The sequence below is a fragment of the Garra rufa genome, chromosome 2, assembly GCF_049309525.1.
Source record: "Garra rufa chromosome 2, GarRuf1.0, whole genome shotgun sequence".
Taxonomy (NCBI): domain Eukaryota; kingdom Metazoa; phylum Chordata; class Actinopteri; order Cypriniformes; family Cyprinidae; genus Garra; species Garra rufa.
The window spans coordinates 27,195,262-27,218,726 of NC_133362.1; the positions used below are offsets into that span (position 1 = coordinate 27,195,262).

The following is a 23,465-nucleotide window of genomic DNA, read 5'->3' on the forward strand; positions in this document are numbered from 1 at the left end:
AGAGCCCTATTGTTTGGACTTATTTTTTCACTGAAATAAATGAAAGCTGGAAACCTAGGGGAAACACTGAATATGCAAGCGGTCCGTCGTGGCGAAGGGAGGAAACACCACGAACCTGTTTCACCATTTGAAGCAAAAGCACTTACTGGTCTACAACAAAGCTGTAAAAGCACGTTCTTTTCTTTTATTTGCAGTCGTGCAATTTTGAAGTATTTTGTCTAGCGTCAATTATATCGTCAGTTATATCGTTATCGCAAATTTTGCTATTTATATCGTGATAAAAATTTGACCATATCGCCCTGCCCTACCTGCATACACAGATTAACACACAAACACAGACTCCTAAGTGGTGAGTCAACAAGCTGTCGAATTATGTAAAACAGCACGCAAGCACTAACGGAGCAAACACACACATACATTCACCCACCCACCCACCACATGCTGGGAGCCTGTGGGGCACTGCTAAATAACGAGCCAACACATTGGTCTATCCCAGTTAATGATTCTACACAAACTCCCCGTGGACAGAGCAAGCAAGGAACATTAGATCAGGGCATGTATAAATAAAGCCCTCCAAACAACCCTGGCAAACTGGCACGCTAAGGGCTGCATTTTTCACATTCACTGGTTGCACAAAGCCCAGATGATTACCTCTTTCACATGAGCGTCATCGAAGTAAATCCACTTGCGGATTTTGGTTTGGAAGAAGAAAGTAGAGTAGTGTTTGCCATAGTAACAAACCACGCCCACCAGGTAAAGCTCCGCCTGTTTGGCCTTGTCCTCTGTCACTCGGTAGAACAGCTACGGGTAAAACGAAGAAGGTCGCTAATTACTCATAAATACATACACATACACACATAAAAGTAGATCCACACAAACAAACCGTTACAAAGATGACCTATTTTAAGTGACCATGGCATTAAAAACATCTGAGATGGAGATTATCAAATCACCACTGTTGATCTCCAGATGCACTTCAGTTTAAAATAATCATTTGTTTGAGCCTTTTAAAATGGTTTACATTTCACATTGAAACACGAACCCACTACTTAGTGAAATGCAAACCCACTTAGGACACCTGTGCCCGCCCCTGAGTCCTAAGTGAGCCTGAAATCAGTGGCAGAGAGTTGCTTTTATGTGAGTCACCGTCACTGACGCAACAAGTTTGACAAGTTCTGCCTGTAATTCCCATGTGCATCACAGTGATCTCAGAGTTGTGGCACTGCTGTTTTGAGCGAATGCTTTTATCACCACGTATAACAGTGAAAAGCTTCTGTTTTTCACTTGTGGGTTTGTTCATCTATCAACCGATTTATGTCAGCGGAATTGAGTGTAGTTTGTGTGATTTGTGTGAGCATGTCTTACATCTCCGAGCCGTAGGACGGTGCCCAGGCTATGAATGACGTCTTCTGCCAAGTCAGAGTGGTCTGAGTCCCACACCAGGCCAATGGTGATGATCTCTGGGGAGTTCATTAGGACACGTCGAATACGGAGCTTCTCTCCACAGTTGCCCTGTAGATGAGAAAAAGGGAGATGAAAAAATTTGCTTTTTTCATACTGAAGCTTTTCTCACATATACATATTCATTTACATTAACCATTAGCATTAATTGCCATTCCCCCTGTCTAAAAGTCATCCTAACACAGATCATAAATCACAGATGAACACCCATATTTTGTGCGTGTGTGTGTGTTTAGGTTGCATGTGAAGCATGTCTGAGGGTCAAAATAACACGTCTGTTTCAGATCTACACACATTGTTCTTTCAATCTTCCTGTAGTGTCAAATCTCAAAACATGTTTACATCCATTAATACTGGTGAACAGACACACCAACCATAATATCTAATAATTGTAATCATTCATTATTATATGAATATCTTATATGAATATCAGAGAAGTCAAAATTTAGTTTGGTTTAAGCTTAAAATGAGAACAATAGGTTAAAAAAAATATATAAATAGTTTTCCCTTTGAATAGAAGGCTCACTAATGCTGCATTTATTTGATCAAAATATAGTGAAAACAGTAATGCGAAAAATATTTTAACATATTTTAAAGTGTAATTTATTCCTGTGATGTCAAAGCTGTAATTTCAGGAGCCATAACTCTTTAGTGTCACATGATCCTTCCAGAAAAGAAAAGTTGTGCTGTTTTATATTTTGTGGAAACCATGATACTTTTTTTCAGGACTCAAAAATACAGCAATAATTTGAAACAAAAATCTTTTGTAACATTAGACATGTCATTTTTGTCAATTTCTTACCAAAATAATCTTTAAAAAAAATAATCTTTCTGGTCTGAATAGAAAGTTCAAAATAACAACATTTATTTGAAACAGAAATCTTTTGTAAGATTATAAATCTTTACTCTCACTTTGAGAGAAAGTATTATTTTTTTAGTAGGGAAAAAAAATCAGTTACACTTTACAATAAGGTTCATAAGTTAACTACTTCAGCTAACATGAGCAAAGAATGAACAATACTTTTACAGTGTTTATTCATTTTAGTTAATTTTAACATTTACTAATGCATTATTAGAATCAAAAGTTGTGCTTGTTAACATTAGGTAATGGACTGAATTAACAAATTAACAGTAAACAACTGTATTTTTATAAACTAATGTTAACAAAGATTAATAAACACTGCAATAAATGTATTGTTCATTGTTCATTCTTGTTAATTAATACATTAACTAATGTTAACATATGACACCTTATTGTAAAGTGTTACCAAAAAAACCTTACTGACTGTAGTGCATCTCATGTCTGTAAATATATCTTGTTTCAAGGATGTTTAGATATTTAGCTGGACAAAAACACTGATTAGGAAAATTATTTTTTGCAATGTGATAAGCCGTCATCCCTTATCCAAGGAAATCCTGATCTGCCATGAAAACAAGTGTGTGTGTTTTGCGTAAGAAGTTGGTCCTCCTCAGGGCTGTGAGACAAATTAACATTCCACTGATTGCGTCCTGTTTTGACCCAGCGATTACTTAATGGCCACAATCCTATTCAAACTCAGACAAGCGCCACATCCACACACACACACACACACACACACACACGGTCCCAGGCTTCATTATGCCTAATTAGCACTTGATTTGATGGAGCTGAGTGTGTGGCGCTGTGTGGTAATGCTAACCGGGCAGTTGCGCAGGTCTCCCACAGTGCTGGCGTTCCTCAGCAGCTCTCCGAACATGTCTGGGGTGGGCTTCTCGCGGCACTCAAGCATCCGCACTGCCTGGTTACTGTAACATAACCAACACATGTCACACATTAGGATAGCACAAGCAATACACTGCAGCTCTCTTATCTGTAATTACGGGTGAAGTGTTTGTATTTGTTGGCTTTGATTCAGTTAACATGTACGAATGTAAAAATTATAATTGAATTTGTGATACGAACCCAAACAGGTGATTCGGTGTGTTTGTGTACAGTGTTTTTTGTATTCAGGAGGGTGTTTAGGAGGTCACTGTCCAGACCGGTTTGATCTTATTGTTGCAGTAGAGGTCACTGCACCTCAAAGACACTGCAACACTGCGTGCCTGGAGCAACATCGCAGCTCAGGCAGATCTCAGGGAGACAGCCAATGGCAATAGCAATTGGCAATGTCACAGTGTTACCTGGACATGCTCCTCTGAGTGAAAATGCATGTATACAAACCATTTCTTAAACAGAGTTATTCCCACTGACATTAAACTACATCAGATCAGTGTTAATTTCGTTGACGAAGACTATGACGAAAAATATTCGTCAACGAACATTTTTTACAGACGAAAACTAAATAAAAACGAAATAAAAAGTCAGATATGATGACGAAGACGATGACGAAATTTGATTGACACTTTAGTCAACGAATAAAAACGAGAGGAAAATGTTGGGGCGGGACGAATGGAGAAGAGATCCAATAAGAACTACCCTTTTGTTTTGTGGGGTAATCCAATCAGAGCGAATCTTTTGAGGGCAGGTTGATCTAAGTTGGCAAAGCCATTTTCAAAAGCAGCGGTTTTCAAGTTATGAGGACGTTTGTTATACATTATATTATTTATACTTTATACTTGGTTACCCAGACTTGGTTGCAAAGCTTTGGTTAATTTAAGTTGACTATTCTCGTTAGCAACACGCTAACGTTTTGTGCACGCAGTCCGAGGGCAGCGGTATGTCTCACGAACAGACAGACAGACAGACAGAAGTGTCAGAGCTTGGTCTAGGACGAAAACGAAGAATTGACATCTGGTCATACTTCACATATGACAACAAGGACAACAAGAGAGTCTTTAAACCATGTGGAGTAAAAATCGCTGGGAAAAACACCACCAATTTGAACATAATTCAGGGACAATGCATATCTTTTTCAGGAAGCATATATGTGACCCTGGACCACAAAACCAGTCTTAAGTCGCTGGGGTATATTTGTAGCAATAGCCAAAAATACATTGTATGGGTCAAAATTATTGATTTTTCTTTCATGCCAAAAATCATTAGTAAATTAAGTAAAGATCATGTTCCATGACGATTTTTTGTAAAATTCTTATTGTAAACATATCAAAATGTAATTTCTGATTAGTAATATGCATTGTTAAGTACTTAATTTGGACAACTTTAAAGGTGATTTTCTCAGTATTTTGATTTATTTGCACCCTCAGATTCCAGATTTTCAAATAGATGTATCTCGGCCAAATATTGCCCTATCATAACAAACCATACATCAATAAAAAGCTTATTTATTGAGATTTCATATGATGTATACATCTCAGTTTTGTAAAATTTAACCTTATGACTGGTTTTGTGGTCCAGGGTCACATATAGGCCTATTGTTCAGGGAGAGCAGGTCTAATGGTTATTTTTTGTGAAAAAAAAAACTCATGTTTTTGACATTTAATAAAATAAATGTTTTTTTATTACAACAATTAGATATGTGCCTGTATTCTCTATATCCTTCCATATATTGTAATGTACTTACAATTACGTGAATTATGAAGAAAAATCTGCTAATATTTATTCTATTAAAACTAGACTAAGACTAAAAGACTTAAGACTAAACTAAGACTAAAACTCTTATGATATTTAGTCAACTAAACTAGACTAAGACTAAAAGATTTCACATGACTAAAATAGGACTAAAACTAAATGGTGTATTATTCCAAAGACTAAGACTAAGACTAAATCAGAATTTGCTGTCAAAATTAACACTGCATCAGATATAATATTATAGAATGGTCTAAAAATCATGAAGGCTTTTCCAAAAGTTAAAGCGATAGTTCACACAAAAATGAAAATTCTATCATTAATTACTTACCCTCATGTTGTTCCAAATCTGTAAGACCTTCATCTTTGGAACACAAATTAAGATATTCTTGATGAAATCAGAGAGCTTTCTGACCTTGCATAGACAGTGATGCAACTACCACATTCAAGACCCAGTAAGATAGTAAGGACATCGATAAAGTAGTCCATGTGACATCAGTAGTTCCATTGTAATTTTACAAAGCTATGAGAATACTTTCTGTGCGCTAAGAAAACAGAAATAACCACTGATGTCACATGGACTATTTTAATGACGTCCTTGTTTCAGTTACATTGCTGTCTATGGAAGGTCAGAAAGCTCTCAGATTTCATAAATAAAATCTTAATTTGTGTTCCGAAGATGAAGGCCTTACAGGATCGGAACAACATGAGGATGAGTAATTAATGATGGAATTTTCATTACTGGATGAACTATTCCTTTAAGAAACATAATTACTGTTTACTGCCTTTCTCAGATACTATGTTTTGACAAATTAGTTAAAATTATGTAAAAAAGAGACAAGCTCAGTAAAAATGTTGTTTGCAAATATATTCTAACTAACACAGAATAAAGATATTTTTATAGTTATATATTTAATATTTTTTAATACAAAAATAGAACAAATATTTTTACAACTATATAGGTACAAATGCAAACATATATGTAGCAGTTTTTTAATTAATATTTATTATTATAATTATTATTGACAATAAATATATAAATTCATTATTACTATGTTTTAATAGTATTTAAAACTATTCAACTAAAACCATCTTAAAATTTGTGTGTTAAGTATATTTACTCTTATTAGAATAATGAATAATTCCTTTTGTGTTTCATTATAAATCATTTAAGTCAGCACTATTTGTATAACTAATATCTTGCCTATGTAGACTGCACTTAACACTTTATGTCGGGAATAGGCAGTGAGGTAAATCACTGGGTTTTAGAACAGAGATATACTTTAGCATGTGACCATGGTCCACAGAGCCAGTTGTAAATAGCATGGGTTTATTTTTTATGCAACAGCCAACAATACATTGTATGAGTCAAAATTATTAATATTTATTTTATGCCAAAAATCATTAGGATATTAAGTAAAGATCATATTTCATGAAGATATTTAGTAAATTTGCTACTGTAAAATATATCAAAACTTAATTTTTTCTTAGTAATATGCATTGCTAAGAACTTAATTTAAACAACTTTAAAGGCGATTTTCTCAATATTTAGATTTATTTGCACCCTCAGATTCCTGATTTTCAAATAGTTGTATCTTGATCAAATATTGTTTTTTTTTACCCTTATGACTGGTTTTGTGGTCCAGGGTCACATATTGCTTAGCTAAACTTTTATTTTTTAATTGTATTCATTTATCAATCCATTAGTTGTAATACTTGCAGTGGGACAACAACAATACTCAGGTTCAAAGACACAGGGAGTAAATGTCCTTGTGCAAAAGAAAGCGCTTCTCCACTGCAATGTCAGCTATTATCATAAAAAGCCTTCTTAATCACAGAGCTGCATGCTGGAAAATTCATGAAGTCCTTTCATCGTTGTTGTGCTTACGATTGTTTGTTCACGACGCTAAGTATCTGCTGCACTGGCAGGCTGAATGCAGTAATCCAGACTGCGTCTGCAAATGCGCAGCTCTAAAAGCAGATGCTGACAAGATTTGACTGCAGTGGTTCAAGTGGAGCTGCAATCTAACGTGAGGCTCGGCTTTGTATCTGGCCACTCATCACCCATGATTAAAAGCAGTGGCACTGCTGTCCAGGAGACCTAGAGTAACATTTAAGCTGTCTGTTGCCATGTGCACTTGGCCATTCAGGGAATCTCTCTCTCTCTGTTCTGATTGATTTCACTGTGTTTGATGTGGCAGAGAGCTCATTTGCTCAGCTGGAGAAGAGTATAGGACATGATGTTTTCTGTGGCTTGCACAGCGTGGCCCTTTTCGGTCCCAGCTTTCGAAATGACCTCATTCTTTAGCATCACTCATGTTTGTGCGCGTGTATGTGCTGCAGGGATGATTTTGCTCACCACAGAGAGGTGGTGGAGATGTAGTGGACCATCTGAATGAAGGGCAAAGGGTCTGAGGAGGCTCCACAGTTGCTGCACACACACTAAATGAGAACAAAAAACTATATCTGTTAAATAAGTCTGTCATTTACTAACATGCACAATATAGACAGGTTAGACCAAGATCCAATCAAATCCTGATGTATAATATACTGTTATAAATAAACAATTAATAAATAATATTTTGTGCATCCAAAAATATGCCCTATTATGTGATTTAAATGCATTGCAAATATGTTTCTTAGTGCCTTAAGATTGCTACTTGTTAATAAAGAGACTTCACCTGCTCAAACAGTGTCATTGCAAACTTCTGATGAGGGATGCAGTGTTTGGCCGTGCAGATGTCCTCCTTGGTCTCATCAGAGATGTGAAAGTGGATCCTCATGAGGATATTCTCCTGCGAGAGAGACTTATTGTTTAATTATGAACAATCAGAGTGCTTCAATCCAAATTCTACTTAAAAGAAACAGCATGTTTCTGTCCTGCATGGCTCATGATAATTGATTCTCACTGTCAAGTGGGTGCATACTGAATCTATGAGTAACAGCATGCTCAGCTTTTTTGGCTAAGGGATATGGCTGAGGATGCTGGAGATGTTGAAAGTTCACCAAGCAACTGCCCTTCACCAGTGTCTCCATTCTTGCATAATTGCCAGACAACAATAGTGGTTAAGGGGGGGAAAAAATGAACATTTGCAGTTTGTGGTCACAGTTCTTACTGGTCAGCACATTGTACAATGTTGCTAAACCAGCAATCGAGAGACGCAGAGACAGGGAGTCATTCTTTATCTTATATGTTATGATGCTATGGCCTTTAAAATGAGCCATCAGGAGGAAATTAATAACTGTACAAAATAGGCGGAGATGTGTGTCTGTGAGATTACAAAAGATTGCAGCATTAAACAATGTGGTTTACATTTCTGTACTAGACAAGAGATAGAAACTGACACGAAAGCTGACATGCAATCAGAAATGTCAGGGAAGGATAGATAGAGATACAGGGCCAAGAGGATAGTAAACATTTTCCTTTTACTTGCACTGGTGGGCTCAAGATGTCAAAAGCTGAGCTAACAATGTTAACAAGAATTTTGTCAGAAAATAGAAAAGAGAGTCTAATTTGTGAAAGCATACTAAAGAGTATGGAATAAGCAAGAACATGGAGGAAACCATGAGCAATAAATCAGTAATTCTCTATGGGGGAGGAAAGCTACAGGGCAAGGGTGAAGAGTCAAGAGCCCTTACAAAGCACTCAGCTGCGTCATCCATAATGCCGAGCTGGAATCGCTGCTCATCCTGGAAGGTTTTGGCCAGAGCACAGCGGAGAGCATCAGAGGGCAGCACCTTCTCGCTGCTGAACTGGAACTGCGCAAAGATGCTCTGAAAAACAACCACAGCTCTCGATTAATGGTAAAGAAAACATCAATAACCTCATCGCACAACTTCTTTCCAAAACATATGTTTAAACAACAGTAAACAGTAGGTTATTGGGGTAGTACAATTAAAGCGCAACATATTAACCCCTAAAAGGTTCATAGTAGTACCATAAGGGCACATTTTACCATTCGAAATTTTAGGGGTAGATAAGTATGGAATTTATAGTATAACATGGAATGTCGCAAATTTTGGATGAATAAATCAAAAGTAGGTCAGTACACTTAAATCATATCATGATATGGACTAGTGTTTGTAAATATAAAAAGCTGAAAAAAAGACTATTTAAATATGAATCCTGCATTTCTGTGTGTATTTACCACACACACACACACACACACACACACACACACAGTCAAAATAAAAGTTTGGTTTAACTTGAAGAAACAGTGACAGAAATATATTACTTACTAATGGCTTACTTACTAATAATAAAATTATTATTAAAACACAATTCTTAAAGAATATTTACCAGAGAAATTATTTACCAGAATTTATTTACCAGAAAAATTTAAATATATAACAGAGTATTTCTGGGGAAAAAAAATACTTAAAATAATATTTATATTAGGGCTGTCAATCGATTTTTTTTTTTTTTTTTTTTAAATCGTGATTATTGGCATGGTTGTCATGAGTTAACTTGCGATTAATCGCACATTTTTATGAGTTCTAAATGTACCTTAAATTAATACTTTTTAAAGTTTTTAATACTCTAATCAACATTGGCATGGACAAATAGGGATGCTTTAAGCAAATACATGTTTATTATTAGTGAAACCAAACTCGACATAGAAGATGAAGACTAGACATGTTTCAAAGGTCATAGATGTTTTTCAAATAACTTGTTCATGTCTATTGGACACATGGAAAAAAAGAACATAGAAATACCAGGTTCCCATTACTTCTCTTTCTTTGCACTGAGCAATTTACTTACACAAGCCTGTTTACATCATTTGCAGGACAGAGCAGCTCACTTCTTCTGAACATGCAAAATCTACATTTATTATGTATTATTAGGGCCCGAGCCCAAAAGGGCGAAGGCCCTATTGTTTTTCTAAGGATTATTAGGGCCCGAGCCCAGAATGGGCGAAGGCCCTCTTGTTTTCCTAAGGATTCTTATTTTTTATTTTTTTATTTTTTGTTAACCTTCCGGGCACTTAAGGGGGTCTTAACATGCTCAAAAACTCTTGAAAATTTGCACACATGTCGGAATCTGCGGCCATCAGGACGTCACAGAGGCTGGTACCGGGGCGTGGCAAGGGGACTCTACAGCGCCCCCTGGAATTTTTAGGGCCATATAGCACACATACTTGAACGTACACATATGAAACTCGGTACACATATAGAACTCATTGAGCTGAACAACTTTTGTACTCTATGTCATTTTCTTAACGCAACAGGAAGTGAGATATTTAGGGCTGTTTAAAAAGCGCATGCTCTGGAATTTAACGTACTCCTCCCAGGATTTCCATACGATTGTCACCAAACTCGGTCAGCATGATCTCAAGACATTGGGGACGCTAAATTGCGAGGGGATTTTTGATATCTCGAACGGTTTGGCCGTGGCAAGGCGACAAAGTTATGGCGAGAAATGAGAAACAGGAAGTGTCTAATAACTGTTGCACACATTGCCTGATTCTGATGAAACTTCACCAGATTGTTCGTTGTATGATGCCGATTCCATAAATGTGACTATTATGAGTCAAAGTTATAGCGCCACCAACTGGTAGCAGGAAGCGTGTCATTTTCAAAATGCGTTGAAATCAGCCTCTTAATTTTACTTGATTTTCTTCAAACTTCATCAAAATAATGTCAAAACACGGCCGATAAGAATATGTAAAGGGTACGATGATAAATCAAATGCTGTTGCCATGGCAACGTGTTAAACTTTAAAATTAGATTCCTGTCTTTTCGAAGCAGATAACATGTTTAGAATTTCATGAAACTCAACACACACATCAATATTAATGATAGTTAGACACTGGCAAAAGGTCATAAATGGGCGTGGAGCAGGCACTCTATAGCGCCATCTTTTGACAAAAGTTGGGGGGTTAGTTTTTCCTACAGTCACCAAACTCTGTACATATATTGTTCTCATCAATCTGGACAACTTTCTAAATCAAACTCATTAGCTAAGACCAACAGGAAGCCGGCTATTTTGATTTGAATGTGGATTTTTTGAAAAATCAGGCTGTAAACAAATTCACACTCCTAAGAATAACAAGGTATTCACACCAAACTTTTTTAACATGAAGAGAAGATTCTGAAGATGTTAAATTGCGAGCGGATTTGGGATATCTTGAACGGTGTTGACGTGGTGATTTTTTAAAAAACATAACCCTAATTTTTTATATCTTTAAAGTGCAGCATCCAAACTCTTTAAAACTTTTTTCACACAGAGATCTAATCATTATGAGCAAGTGCTGGTAATATCATAGTTATTCAAGCTTCTATGAATTAAAGAAAATTAAAAAAAGAAATCAGTAAACTGTTGTCACTGGGCTGACAGTCTGTGTTGACACTAAGAGTGACTGAAGGGGGGAGGGGTGAAAGGGAGAGAGACCAGTGGAACATGCTGTTTTGCTTAAGACCATCTTTGAGGAAGATGCAATTTGCACATTGCACATTGCTGTAGTTTAATCTGCATAAATAAGTCTGAACTTTGAGAGTCTGATCTTTGAGAAAATATAAAGGGTCACGAACTCTTTCATTCTTTGTATATTGCAGTTGTTGTTTTTTATTTATTTTTTACTGAACTGTACCATGAACTTGTCCTATTCAGTCACATAGCAAAAGATTAAGAAAAATACAGCTTTTTAGCATGAGCGATTTATCTTCATTGATAGACATTTATTTTCATAATTAAAATTTTTGATTCAATAAAAAAAAACACTAACAATTTCAAGACAAACTTTGACAACAAAACAAACTTTGCTGTTATCTGTTCAAAACATCTGAAAATTGTACCATTTTAAGATGAGTTATATTTATATATCGCCCCATTACAATACCCAACTTGATTTTTAAAGATATTTTGAAAGAATGAAGCGTTTATTGAGCACTTTATTGTGTATTGCTGTACACCCACACGAACTGTGTTCATGTTCATGTTAATTCACAGTACATACACTATGTTAAAAGATACTAATTTACCTTTAAACAATATATGAGTACTTTTTTAGGTTAATATTAATTAACATTAATAAATGCTATTTATTATTGTTCATGTTAACAATGTTAACAAATGAAACTCGATGGTAAAGTTGTATATTTAGTGTGTATTTGTCTGTGTGTTGATTTAAAAATGTAACCCTTTCATTTCTGTAAACTTTAAATCCAAACTGGCAGAGGGTTACTGTGAATGCATGTGCCAACTGGGCACCGTTTTCCTAATTGATTCTTAGTTATGTAGCGCTTAAGAGTGATGTCTTATAACAGGAGTCACCTGCAAAGCAATGTCCACACACAAATGGAACAGATAGGTAACGATGACATTTAAGCAGAAGTGGTGGACGTAAAGCAAGCAATAATAACATTTTGTTATCATCATGAATTACATGTTCTTATCATCATCCTCAGAATATAGGGAAAATGTTCCCTATATTGTGAACGGCTTTGGGATATCTTGAACGGTGTTGATGTGGTGATTTATGAAAGTAACAATAAAAAAGATGAAGAGTTATTTTCATATATCTTTAAATTGCATTATTCTTACTCATCAAAACTTTTTACATATAAAGAACAAGAAATTCTTAGGAAATACGTGTAGTTTCAAAATGTTATCATGCTGAGAGGCCCCAAAAACATTAAAAGTGTCAAATAAATTCGTCTGATTAAAGCTCTAATACCAGGGATGAACACTAGAGGTCCTCATAAGATAAGGAATCGTTTGACCTCTAATGCTATTTAGCTCATTGTCAGTGTATAATAATGACAATAATCCATAGAATCAATTGATATGTACTGTACTGTCAGTGTAATTTTACATAATTATTTTGTATAGGTGCTTAAAGAGCATTAAAAATTTTTTTTTATCTTTTAAGGAAAAATTATGTGATTTAAATACATATATACACTCTGACTGATAGAACAAAGTATCTTATAAGTATGACACTATACTGCTCAGTTCACTTAATTAGAATGAGAAACAAATACAAAAAGGCCAAAAAATCAACTAAGTTAATATGTATTTATTTTTAATATATTTGTTTATAATTATTTCACAGATGCTTATAGACTATTAAAATAATATTTAAAAATGCTTGTAGACCATAAAACATGGTAACTATTTAAAATAGGGTCCAATACCTATAAAAAAGCCTCTTGGAGCAAAATTTGACACCCAACAGGAAGTCGGTTATTTTTAATTTTCTCAGCAAATTTTGTCATTTTTGCCATTTTCAGGCCTCGTACTTGAACGAACTCCTCCTAGAGATTTATCCGGATTAACGCCAAATTTGCTGAGTGTAATCTAAAGCACTTTGTGACGGTAAATTGCAAAGATCTAGAGTTTTCATTGGAGGGCGTGTCCATAGCGGTCTCGCAAATTTCGATGTTTCGCCATGAAAAAGGAAGTTCCTATAACTCAGGCATACAATGTCCGATCTGTCCCAAACTTCACATGTGTGATAACACTCCTGACCTGAAGACATCTACATTCCCATATTCAGTTATAGTCATAGCGCCACCTGCTGGCAACAGGAAGTGTCATGCTGTACTCTACAACAAACTCCTCCAAGAGATTTATACAGATCAACACTAAAATCGGTCAGTCTAATAAAAAGGCTTAAGTGATGTTAAATTGCGAAGATCTTGAGTTTTCGTTGAAGGGCATGTCCGTGGTGGCCTGACAAAGTTTGATGTTTGGTCATGGACATAGAAGTTGTTATAACTCAGCCATAAAATGTCCAATCTGCCTCAAACTTCACATGTTTGATAAGAGTCCTGGCCTGAAGATATCTTAAGGCCAATATTCAGATATCATCATAGCGCCACCTATTGACAGCAGGATATATCATATCTTGCACTAACTTAAACATACCAAGGTCAATCTGCACCAGACTTCATATGTTTGATGAAAGTGCTGGCCTGAACACATCTACATGTCAATAATCAGTTACAGGCATAGCGCCACCAGCTGGCAGCAGGAGGTTTGGCACATTTAAGTGACTTTGATCTATTTTTCCTACATTTACTGTTTTAAAAGCATAATGCCCACCGTTTGCCGTTTTCCTAAAGCCACCGGTCGGCGGTGAGCCCGGGTGCGAGGGCCCGTTCATCGCTGCTTGCAGCTTTAATTATTATTATTATTATTATTTTTTTTTTTTTTTTTTCAATGTTTTGGGGGATTTCAGGGGCCTTAACATACACGAAAACTCTTGAAACTTTGCACACACATTGGAACCTGCGGCCATCAGGGCCGGACAGACTTTGACATGGGGGGGTCACCTGGGGGGGGCATGGCACAGCGTTAAAAATTGCGACTTTTGAAGGGCTCTGGAGCGCACAACGGTTGACCTACAGTCACCAAAATTCATACACATATAGACCTCATCGGGCCGAAAAAATTTCACACTCATAGTCCGTGCTTCGCCAAACAGGAAGTCGGCTATTCAGGGATGTCTAAAAAGTGCATGCAATGGAATTTGAAATACTCCTACTAGGCCTTTCCACCGATGGCCACCAAACTCGGTCAGCATGATCTCAAGACATTGGGGACGCAAAATTGCCAGGGGATTTTTGATATCTCGAACGGTTTGACCGTGACGGGGCGACAAATTTATGGCGAGAAATGAGAAACAGGAAGTGCCTAATAACTTTGACATACTTTGTCTGATTTTGACCAAACTTCAGCAGTTTGTTCATCGTCTGATGCCGATCACAGAGATGTGACTATTATGAGTCAAAGTTATAGCGCCACCAACTGGCAGCAGAAAGCATGACGTTTTTGAAACGCTTTAAACTCAGCCTCTTAATTTTACTCAATTTGCTTCAAACTTCATCCCAATAATGTCAAAACACGACCGATAAGAATCTGTGAAGGGCGTTATCCATAACTTTTATCATGTTGCCATGGCAACGTGTCAAACTTTAACTTTAGTTTTTTGTGTTTTTGAGCCACTTAAAATGCTTAGAATTTCATGAAACTCAACACACACATCTGTATTAATGACAGTTAAACACTGATAAAAGCCCATAAATGGGCGTGGAGCAGGCGCTCCATAGCGCCACCTTTTGACAAAATTTGGGGGGTTACTTTGTCCTACAGTCACCAAACTCGGTACATATATTGGACTCATCAAGCCGGACAACTTTCTAATTTACACCCATTAGCTACGACCAACAGGAAGTCAGCTATTTTTATTTAAATATGGATTTTTGGAAAAATCAAGCTGTGGAATTTGAAATACTCCTCCTAGACCTTTCCACCGATGGCCACCAAACTCGGTCAGCATGATCTACAGATATTGGGAATGCAAAATTGCCAGGGGATTTTTGCTATCTCGAACGGTTTGGCCGTGGCAGGGCGACAAATTATGGCGAGAAATGAGAAACAGGAAATGTCTAATAATTTTGACACACTTTATCTGATTTTGACCAAACTTAAGCAGTTTGTTCGTCGTATGATACCGATCACAGAGATGTGACTATTATGAGTCAAAGTTATAGCGCCACCAACTGGCAGCAGGAAGTGTGTTGCTTGCAAAACGCTTTTAAATCAACCTCTTAATTTTACTCAATTTGCTTCAAACTTCATCAGAATAATATCAAAACACAGCCGATGAGAATCTGTGAAGGGGTCCTTGATACATCAAATGCTGTTGCCATGGCAACATGTCAAACTTTAACATTTGTTTCCTGTGTTTTTAAATATAGCTGTGAATAAATTCATATCACTCATAGCAGAATCAGACAGTTCACACCAAACTTTGTCAACATGATGCCAAGATACTGAAGATGTTAAATTGTGAACGGCTTTGGGACATCTTGAACGGTGTTGATGTGGTGATTTATGAAAGTAACAATAAAAAAGATGAAGAGTTATTTTCATATATCTTTAAATTGCATTATTCTAACTCATCAAAACTTTTTACATATAAAGAACAAGAAATTCTTAGGAAATACGTGTAGTTTCAAAATGTTATCATGCTCAGAGGCCCCAAAAACATTAAAAGTGTCACATAAATTTGTCAGATTAAAGCTCTAATACCAGGGATGAACACTAGAGGTCCTCATAAGATAAGGAATCGTTTGACCTCTAATGCTATTTAGCTCATTCTCAGTGTATAAGAATGAAAATAATCCATAGAATCAGTTGATATAGACTGTACTGTCAGTGTACTTTTACATAATTATTTTGTATAGGTGCTTAAAGAGCATTAAAATCTTTTTTTAATCTTTTAAGGAAAAATTATATGATTTATATACATATATACAATCTCACTGATAGAATAAAAAAATCTTATAAGTATGACACTATACTGCTCAGTTCACTTAATAAGAATGAGAAACAAATACATCAACTAAGTTAATGTATTTATTTTTAATATATTTGTTTATAATTATTTCACAGATGCTTATAGATCATTAAAATAATATTTAAAAATGGATGTAGATCATAAAACATGGTAACTATTTAAAATAGGGTCTCTTTTGTTAACATTGGTTAATGAACTAACACACGAACGAACAACGAACAATATATTTGTACTCGATTTTCTTCAAACTTCATCAGAATGATGTAAAAACACGGCCGATGAGAGTCTGTAAAGGCGTCCCTGATGCATCAAATGCTGTTGCCATGGCAAATAAATAAAAATACAAAATACATTCAAATATTTGTTTCCTGTGTTTTTGAGGCAGATAGCGTGCCTAGAATTTTATTTTCCATTTTCAATTTTCAATGATTTATTATATATTTAAAGTGCAGCATCCTAACTCTTTGAAACTTTTTTCATACAAATAACTATTCATTCTGATTAAACACAGTTCATTTCATAATTATACAAAACTCCACGAATGAAAGAAAATTAAAAAACAAATCTGATCTCACTCTGCTCTGCACTCTGTGTGTTTGTGTGGTAAGTGGCTGAGTGTAAGGAGGTGGGATGGGTGGTAAGAGAAAGAGTCAGACAGGAGGAGAGACAGTTAGGGTTAGTCCAAAGGGTTATTGTGAATGCATGTGCCAACTGGGCACCGTTTTCCTGATGCTATCGGGATGGCGACTGCCAGACGGCGAGGGCCCGGTCAACGCTGCTTGCAGCTTTAATTACACTTGTTTGCCTCTCGGTGCCCACATACTGTCATTTGATGCAGCCAAGTTCTCAACAAAAATGTTTCCATTGTTATATTTTAGTGTTTCTGTTATCAGACAACCAAAGTAATATGAAATAAAGAATCATTTATCAGCATCTGGACAAGTCACTATCCTATGCATTATTATCGTTGTTTTTAACTTCCTGTTTGAATGCTTTCAAACTTTGACTTTTAGGGAGTTTACCCTTTTAAAGTTATGTGATCGCAAAAACCTGCTGCTTTTATTTTTTTAAGGTATTGTTTTGGTTATAATGTACTGATTCGAGAGCCCGGTCTCATGAAAATGCGTACTAGTAGCACGATTTTCTGTTTCTATTTGGCGTGCTATTAATAAGCTGAAATTAACTTTGGCGTGCATATGATATGCATGTGTTTGACGTGCATATAATACGCCGTTTTCGCTTGCATACTCGTATGTGGCTTTACGCATCAACCCCACAGCACCAATCCTAACGTAGACCCACTCTGCTTGCATTCATTCAAAATGGTAGAAGTGCAAGTACACAAAAGGAAAAAAATACAGTAGTGCCTGTGTACCGGCTCACTTCAAGCACTGGAAGCAACATAATATCTGGTTTAACTAAAAAGCATGCTCCTCTGCCGCTCGCTGAACAGAGCAGACGCAGATATAAAGAGAGGGAGGTGCATGCGCATTGGGGCCCTCGCGCTCGTTCGGCAAAACCAGAGAGCCTTAGAAACTATATTAGGTTTGACCAATTATGTATTTATGTATTGTTGCTAGACACTTTTCACTAGGTTGGCAACACTGTGCATCCATTTCTTTAACTAAGGGCTAGGTAATGGGTCAAACAGAAAATGCGTGCTGCATTAATCGCGCGTTAATAAAATTAGTGCCGTTAAAATGAATTTGCGTTAACGCGTAATAGGCTTCATGCCCAACAGGCTTCCGTTTTCTGCTAAACAGGTCTCGTTGCTTCCGGTTCACGCGTTTTGCATATCCCTCTTTAAATATGAACATGATTTACTCAAGATTCATTCAAAGTAGACACTAAAAATGATCATAACCAATGTCCATCACATATGTGGATTGATATATAAAAGTTTTAAATTTTTATTCTTTTCACTAACATTTATATATAAATATCGAATGAAACGTCCACAATAAACAGCTGGCTTGTTTAACTGATTACCTTGAAAGTCCGTCGATATCGCCATTATTTATTACGGCTATTAATACGTTCTCCGACAAGCGGAAGCAATGAGACCTGTTTTCCGGGGTTGGTCATGTGACGTTCGGCATAAAGCCTATTAACGCGTTAATTCTGACAGCCCTAATTAATATATATATTTTAATAAAATCAATTAATTAGAGATGCTTTTGATTATTAAAATTTAATGAAACCATTTAAATGGAATCCAGAAAATTAATAGAAAATAAAGTATTTGATAAAAATAAAACTGAATTTAAGGGGTAAAACATATTTTATAGGGCCTTAAAACATATTTTTTGTTAAACTTTTAAGTCTAGAAGAAAATAGAAAACCAGAAAAATTTAAATGGAAAAAAATGGAATTTGGAAAAAATAAAACTAAAACTCAAATGGATTCCACAGGCCCCTACATAAGGTAATTAAAATATTTGTTTTTCCATAAAATCAATTAATTGGAAATGATTTTGATTATAAAAAATGTAATGAAACCATTAAAATTGAATTCAGAAAATAATGGGAAATACAGAATATTGAAAAAAAAAATTATAGAGCCTTAACATTTTAAATTTTTGTTTAACTTTAAATAAATTGCTGTTAAATTGTATATTTTTTATGATGTCAATTAATTAGACATGCTTTTTTATTCTTATTTGTAAATATATTTTTTACATTTTTAAACCATTAAAAAAGATTTTTGAAAAATCAAAATGAAAAAAAAATGAATCAAGAAAAATTAAAATGGAAAAAAATGGCATTTGAAAAAAACTTATAACTTATAAAATAATAATACAAATTTCATAGGGCCCTAGATAAGGTAACATTTTTGCTGACAGTATACAGTGGAACTGTATAGTACACAAGGGCAGCTGAGGATCAAAACATAATTTAAAAGTTTAAAGAAGCAAAGTTTTATGATTAAAATTTTTTTTTCAAATGTGATGAGAAAAAATGAATGTTTTAACATTTTAGCTTTAATGTAGCCAATAATATCTTCTTTATTTAAAAAACAAACTATCCTATTAAAAGAACTCATTTTCCCCTCTCTTAAGCCACATTTAAACACAGCATAATTAAGTGTCTCCTGGTATATGTGAACACATCTAAGATTTCCCATGCTGTAAAGCAGGACCTGCCTGTCTACAAGACTTCTGTGCTGAATTAGGAAACTCCTCAGTAAACAGAGTCATTACAGGATTAACTTCTTTACTTTAAAGGCTGAAAACTCTGAGAGGTTGGAAACAAGAAAGGCACAGCACTTATGTCACTGACCGTGAAACATACTGGAGTAAAGTCAGAAAGACACAGACAGCTGAATACAGAGGCAGTACCAGACCCATGAGAGAGAGCGGACAGGCTGACAGACATATTGTCCCAGTCCTGTGTGTGAGAGCAGACAGGCAGCCCCCTACTGCGCTGGCACAGGGCTCAGGAGAAAGATCTCTAATTTCCAGCTGAGTTATTGAACTTTTGATGGAAAGCGCCAATGGCAATCCTGAACATTAGAAGGAATCTAATATAAACTCAGAGTAAGGGAGGGACTGAAAAGAAACGGGATGGAAAAAGAAATGGCACATAGCTGCATAAACGCAACACTGCTAGCCACGCAGTGATGGTTAGTTTTTGGATGCATATTAATTCCTTTTAATGCTTTACCATATATTTGAAGTATACAGAGGATGTAAACATACATATGTGACCACAAAACCAGTCTTAAGTACCACTGGTATATTTGTAGCAATAGCCAATAATACATTGTACAGGTCAAAATTACTGATTTTTCTTTTATGCCAATACTTATATTCCTACCATAAATACTGTACATCAGAACTTTTTGATTAGTAATATGCATTGCTAAGAACTTCATTTGGACAACTTTAAAGGCGATTTTCTTAATATTTTTTTTTTTTTTTTGCACCTTCAGATTCCAGATTTTCAAATGGTTGAATCTGGGGACAAATATTGTCCTCTCCTAACAAACAGTACATTAATGGAAAGCTTATTTATTCAGCTTTCAGATGATCTACAAATTTCAATTTTTTAAAATTGACCCTTATGATGGTTTTGTGGTCCAGGGTCACATATAATGATCTGCCAATGCCTGGAAGTGGACAAAATGACAAAGAAGTGATTCAGCACAATTTTTTTTTTTTTTTTTTGGTATCAAATGATATCCATAACTGGTTTCCTTTAGGCTTTTTGACAAATTAGAACTAGGCCTAAATAATAATTAGACATGTAAACTAGTCATTCTAGTAACTAAATGTTAATTATAGTCATTGTTTTAAATAGCTGACTACAAATAGCTGTTACATGAAGTTAAATAACTTATGAAACTAAACATAAAACAAGTTACTAATCCTTTTGGATGCACAGTAGTGTAATGGATTTGGGTTAGATTTACCAAATGGAGCCATATATAAGCAGACTATACATTAAAAAACAAGTTTTTGTGACTATTAACTACTGATATTTTGAGAAATGTCTCAGGTTTTTTTTGTTCCACAGAAGTGTGAAATTTGTGAAATTTATGGGGGAGCTATGCCTTTAAACAAAAAAAATTAAATATATCTGTTAAAAAAAACCTAAATGGATCAACCCAGTTATCTCTCAGCTACTACAATAAAGTTCACTATTCAATATTTGATAACATTTCAGAATCTTAAAGCATATACAGATGGCAGAAACACATTAGCCCTCATATAAAAAGGGAAACTACTGAATTAGAAAAGCTATAATGGAGCAGAAAACCCGGTCTGCTCCATAAATGTAATGCATCATGAATAAACCTGATGGGATCAGAGTTGTACCTTCAGAGCGCAGAAGATGCACGAGTCCTCCATGCACTTGTGTGTGGTGAGCTGCCGGAAACTTCGCCGGAAGATATCCAGATGCCAGAGAACCTATAAGAAAAATGTGCAATTAGACGAAAGAAACGTTTACATCGTCTTCTGATCTTCGATGCTGCCTGTGCATGATACGAGAGCCCTCTGAAAGGCTGAGAAAAGGTTGAAACAAGCATCAGACACTCAACCCACCTCCTAAAACGCCTGAGAAGCTCTAGTCATCAAAAATGCATCAGGCTCAAAAAGCACTTGCTGCTCTGCACCGCCTGCAGTTGACTTTCCACCTCTTCTTAAGTGTCTCTCTCAGAAGGGTAAGACATCTAAAGTTGTATTTGAAACTGACAGACTCTCTCTTAAATCCAGCCGTCTTGACACCCCGTAAGACAATCTCAACCAATCACATGAGAGAAGCAATTATGTCTCACCTATCAGGTGTCAAAGATCTGAGAAGCCTGTGTGCTTCGTCCAGGAGTTTGAAGAAACAGAGGAGCAGAGCTTGTTTCCCAGCTTTAGTCTTTCATCTTGAGGAATGTATGCCTCTCCAGGTGAAGGATGATGCGGAATGTCAGCGGAACAAACAAAGACCTGCTAACTTCCTGCTGGGCAGCTCACATGCACACACAGACACACAATCACACAATCACGCACACCTCCCATCTGGCCGTGCCTGGGAGGCTGCGGAGGTTGACCTGACCCCACCTGCCCGCCATGAGCGGGGACTTTGTGTGCCATGGCCCCGCTGCTCGCCCGGCACATCTACACGCTTGCATGCTGAATTATTGAGAGAGCTGTCAGTCCCACTTAAACACAACTCAGTTACCCAAATGAATCTGCTGTCTAACTTTACCTTCACAGATGTCTTAATCACTCTAATAGAGATAAAGCCTGTCAATGAACTTCAAAAGTTAGTTGGGCTGTAAACTAAAATGCTTAAAAGACCTTCTTATGTTCCAGGGAAAAGTCTTAAGCAGAGTTGTCCATTTGGTTTACTCTGAAAACCCTTTTAAAATCTATAGTGCTGACAGAATCAATTTCACAAATCCGAGACACAAAGCAGAAAACATCTGTTTCACTGCGGTTGGGGCATTGCGTGTATCTCCGCGCAATAAAACTTAATAGTAGTCAACAGCATTGATCTCTCACGCCATTACAATCACCCTGTATGACCTCCTGTTGACGCTCTTTGCATGGCAAGTGGAACTGTGAGGGAATTAAATGTAGGAAATGCAGTGCTGTTTTTGTCAAACAAAAGCTGTTTCCTTGGGCATGAAAATGTGTGATCTGTGTGAGTTTGACAACTTTATCACGAGTATTCATCACAATCAGTAAATCGCTATTTTTGTTTGCAGTGCAAACATGGTCTTAGGAAATAATTGTTTAGGAAAATCAACAGGTTTTACTTGAAGTCTTGCCAAGCAGAGCTCAAATATAAGGGCCATTCTATAGAATTGGTGCAAACTGCTGTCCCACAACCAAAAAACACATTTAAAAAGCATTTAAGTATTCAAATCGTAGATGTTTACTAAGATCATTCTATCATCTGTTGAAACCCATGGTAATATTTAAAATATCAGTAAGCTTAATATATAAAAATCATCATTTAATGGGTACTTTCAATTGGGAGGTTGGCTGTCCCGAAGCCTAACCCTTAAATTTCAATTTATGAAAACATAATTTGAATTTTTTTTTGCATTTTATTCCATTGTTGTTTAAAAAAAAATATCTTTTTGATTTAAAAATATAAAACATTTTCAATTATCAACTAAGATGTTATGACAGACTTTGGTATATTTAAACTAATGACTCCTTAATATTAAAATCAGTATGATCAACTTTCATTAAATTATATATTATTGTGTTTCGGTAGTGACAAATTCGGGGAGAGGAAAAATAATCCAAAACTTTCTGAAAATACAATGAGAATTACCTGCACAATTACTGGAAATGTGTACCTTAGATAGTATACAATTTGCATACATATAAAATTTGTGGAAAAAGATACATTTTCTAAGATGTTTCCAACTTTGACTTTGAACCAATTCTGTAGAATAGCCCATAAAGATGTGTGTTTCAGGACAGGTTGACAGAAAAATCATTTGCCCTTTTGGGCTAGCATTATATCTTACTTTTTTATAATTGTGCGTATGCATATTTATGCCTGGCAAAATTGAACACTTGGTTTTTATGAGACATTTGTGGATTCTAAATGTCAACTTGTCAGCTAAATAAAATATGACCTAACTGCTGATCATAAACAAGATTTTGCAACTGCAAATTGCAAGAATGGCTTTTTATAGTCTTTGTGACATTAGTAAGAAAGCTTTGCCATATATGCACAATT

General features: G+C 35.9%; 1 protein-coding gene across 5 annotated transcripts in view; it reads right to left on the bottom strand.

The window, feature by feature from the left end:
* Positions 1–23,465, bottom strand: part of usp54a (ubiquitin specific peptidase 54a) — an 88,231-nt gene that overhangs the window by 23,785 nt on the left and 40,981 nt on the right. For all 5 annotated transcript variants that reach the window (XM_073834014.1, XM_073834015.1, XM_073834013.1 and 2 more), the window contains exons 3-9: positions 21,089–21,181; positions 8,606–8,740; positions 7,648–7,761; positions 7,326–7,408; positions 3,141–3,246; positions 1,366–1,512; positions 652–801 (exon numbers count right to left, since the gene is read on the bottom strand). In XM_073834014.1, coding sequence (XP_073690115.1) covers positions 652–801; positions 1,366–1,512; positions 3,141–3,246; positions 7,326–7,408; positions 7,648–7,761; positions 8,606–8,740; positions 21,089–21,181 — 828 coding nt within the window. The remainder of the gene's footprint in view (positions 1–651; positions 802–1,365; positions 1,513–3,140; positions 3,247–7,325; positions 7,409–7,647; positions 7,762–8,605; positions 8,741–21,088; positions 21,182–23,465) is intronic.